The 3498-nt window shown below is 48.1% G+C and overlaps 1 protein-coding gene across 1 annotated transcript; it reads left to right on the top strand.

Annotated features, from left to right (window-relative positions):
* Positions 1-446: 446 nt before the first annotated feature.
* LOC127336752 (uncharacterized) lies at positions 447-1669 on the top strand. The gene is made up of 2 exons (XM_051363595.2): positions 447-854; positions 934-1669. Exons 1-2 carry the CDS (start codon positions 806-808, stop codon positions 1509-1511), a joined length of 627 nt encoding a protein of 208 aa, XP_051219555.1. The 5' UTR covers positions 447-805; the 3' UTR covers positions 1512-1669.
* The last annotated feature ends 1829 nt before the right edge of the window (positions 1670-3498 follow it).

Below are 3498 nucleotides of genomic sequence, written 5' to 3'. Positions count from 1 at the left end.
GTGGGAGCTCGAGCAGGGTCTACTGAATGCCAAGCTGCAAAATGCATGGGGCAAACCTGACGCTCAATCTTCCGAGATTGAGTAATACAAGAAAGATACCTACGAGTTTCTCGACAACCTTCTCTGCAAGCGCAAGGTAAACCATTCACCCAGTAGCCCCCAAGAATCTAGGCGGAAACCAATTCTAGTTTGCACCTTGATACTTTGAGTAAACTAACCTGAGGAATTTCAATTTAAAGTGTCGTAGTAACCCCCAAGCGTCATGTCGGAAACATTTCCGGCAATGATACTTCGAAAAGATCTACACTTGTTTTTTATTGTTATCGGAACTTATCCTTTCCTGATTTTACTGCTGTTGCAGGAGCAACAAGCCTTGCACTACGAGCTTCATAAGAACATCTCCCTCCAACGCCGTGTGGCCCTTAGGCAGTCGGATCGCTTGGAGGAAGCAAATGAAAAGATTGCAGTGCTAGAGAAAAAGCTTGAGGAAACCCAAGGTATATCTCCGACCACTCCTTTCCTTTGTCAATCTTCCTACTTGTGTTGCTTATAGAATTTTCTTTGAACATGTGCCTCTACCTCCCTGGCCACCATCTCTTCAAAGCTTGAGAGCTTACGCTCCGCCCACAAGGACCTGGAAGCAAAACTGAAGGTGGCGGAGGAAAAGCAGAAGTTTGCGGAAGACCAACTGGCCGAGAAGAAATCGAAGTTCATCAGGAAGAAAGCCGATCTAGAGGAGAGGCACAAGAAGGATCTTGATGTGGGCAAGAAACTCCAGTCCGAGGTTCAAACGCTCCGGACGTATATGCGCCAGGCGAAACTGGGTTGGGACTTGCTCAATACCGAGGTCTTTGGTAAGCACTCGGATCCATAATCTATGCCTTTCTCGGTAACTCTGGATTGCATTTTATCCTGAACATTTTCCCTTAACAGACCTGCTTGGATATGATGAATCTCGGCGTGAGCTATTTCCGCGCGACGACCTGATCAAGCTAGCCGTAGATGATTGCAAAGATCTAATCTTCGCGTCCCACAAGATCTGCTACAACTTGGCGATCAAGGACAGCCGAACCTGCGACGTCCGTGAGCTCATCCAGAAGATGGACGTGCTGCCGGAGCTTGTTGTTGATCTCCAAGCCTCTTCAGCTTGCGGCGCTGCTCAAATGTCCCTTGCTATGTGTCTGGCCCATGCTCCAAATTTGAACATCGACGAAGTTACCACGGGCATTCCGAAGGATGCGAATCCGGATAAACATCTAGATGCTTGCAGTGGCTATGATACCCGGATCGCTCGGCGCATACGTCATGATGAGTTCTACGACAAGGTCGTTCTTCCTGCTGACGAGCCCCTTGAAGCGGAACTTCAAAAGAAGCGCGAAGCGGAAGCTAGACCTGCCGGATCCGAGGACGGAAGCAACTTCACATGGACCAGTTCTAAAGAGGCGGAGAAGAACAAGGCCAAGAGTGGCGACGAAGGTCCTTCATCTCCGGCGGAAGATGCGGAGAAATGAAAAACTTATTCCTGCGGGAAAAAACATGAACAATGCATCATTCGGTCCCTTCGTGGGTTTGTAATATAAATATCTAGACTTATTTTGAAGTAGCTAGGCCAAAAAACTACGCAAGCAAAGCTGTGGGCGGAAACACTTATCCTCCTACCGTGTTTATATATATGCGCGGTCTTTTGTTTTAAAAGCAAGTGCTGGTTTCTGTATTTTCCGGCTTACTTACATGACCTTCCACGAGCCGGAAGACCTTTAGCCGGAAAAGCTCACCGACGGCGACGAAGCCCAATGGCAATCCATCAATAACCGCGGAAACAAGCCCCCAGCCTGAGGTGCCGGAAGTCGCTACCAAGAATCCATAAGTTCGCAACAGAAAACTCATTCACCAGAAAACTTAAGCTTATGTCCTACTGGACGATTTTGAAAATCACAACATTATACACGCCTAGGCGGAAACATCCAGCTCTGCGATTTTGTCGGAAAACATACATGATCCAAAAATGAACAAGTAAAGGAGGTAAAAGACTCAAAGAGTGAACCATATGCTTTATTTCATTGATCATGTATTATAACTATTACAAAGTATGTAATGCAAAATTTGCTAAGTGTGGAAATGACGTAGCTGTGCTATATTCCAAGTACGGTATGTTTCATCGTATACGTCACCCGGATCCTCCCTCTTGCGTTTCCGATGCCAATTGGCCGGTCTATCCTTTAACTCGCGGATATCGATGAGATAGTAGGATCCGTTGTGCATCACTTTGCTCACGACGAAAGGTCCTTCCCATGGAGATTGCAACTTATGCTCTTTCACCTGCCGAAGGAGGAGAACCAGGTCACCTTCCTTAAACGAGCGGTTCCGAACTTGACGGCTATGATAGCGTCGGAGCTTCTGCTGGTAAATGGTGGAGCGCTGGTCGGCTAAATTCCGAGCTTCTTCGAGCAGGTCCACAGATAGCTGTCGAGCCTCATCTGCATTTTCCTTAGTGTAGGCGGAAACTCGCGGAGAATCGTAAATAATGTCGGAAGGTAACACTGCTTCAGATCCGTATTCTAGGAAGAAAGGCGTAAAACCAGTTGATCTATTAGGGGTTGTTCGTAAACTCCACAGAACAGAATCTAACTCCTCAGTCCAAGCTTCGGCTGCACGCTGCAGCGGTTCTTCAAGGCGAGGTTTAAGTCCAGCCAGTATAAGGCCATTGGCTCACTCGAACTGCCCATTAGATTGTGGATGAGACACGGAGGCAAGGTCTAGCTGGATCCCCATATCATTGCAGTACTCCTTGAGTTTTCCCTGCGCAAAGTTTGTGCCATTATCTGTGATGATGCTATGTGGGATGCCGTATCTCACCACGAGGCTGCAAAAAAATTTCAGTGTCATAGCACCATCGGCTTTTCTCACTGGCTTGGCCTCGATCCACTTACTGAATTTGTCAATAGCGGCCAGGAGGTACTCAAAACCACCAGGAGATGATTTTCTCAATTTTCCGACCATATCAAGCCCCCAGACCGCGAACGGCCAAGTGATAGGGATGGTCTTCAGCTCCCGAGCCGGAGCATTTGGCTGCGTAGCATAGTACTGGCAACCGCAACAGGTTTTGACTATTTTCTCAGCATCTTCTTTAGCTGTTAGCCAGTAAAATCCTTGCCGGAAAGCTTTCGCAACGAGGGATCTGGGAGCGGCGTGATGCCCGCAATCGCCAAGGTGGATCTCTCTAAGAATTGGAATGTCATCTTCGTTTGAGACGCACTTCAGAAAAATTCCGTTTGCGCTTCTCTTGTAGAGCTGTCCATCAACGATTGTGTAGGATCTTGCTCGTCTGACAATCTGTCGCACGAGGAATTCATCCTCCGGCAGCTTCTATCGATGAGGTAGTCCAGGTAAGGCTTGGTCCAGGCCGGAGTGATAACCATCACCTCTTTAGCCGGAGAGGTTGCCACGTCTGGGTTTTCCGGGTTAGCGCCCTTCACAGAGGGTGTCCTCAAGTGCTCA

This window comes from Lolium perenne, chromosome 2 (genome assembly GCF_019359855.2).
Source record: "Lolium perenne isolate Kyuss_39 chromosome 2, Kyuss_2.0, whole genome shotgun sequence".
NCBI classification, from domain to species: Eukaryota; Viridiplantae; Streptophyta; class Magnoliopsida; order Poales; family Poaceae; genus Lolium; species Lolium perenne.
This window is presented reverse-complemented; position numbering and strand designations above follow the sequence as displayed.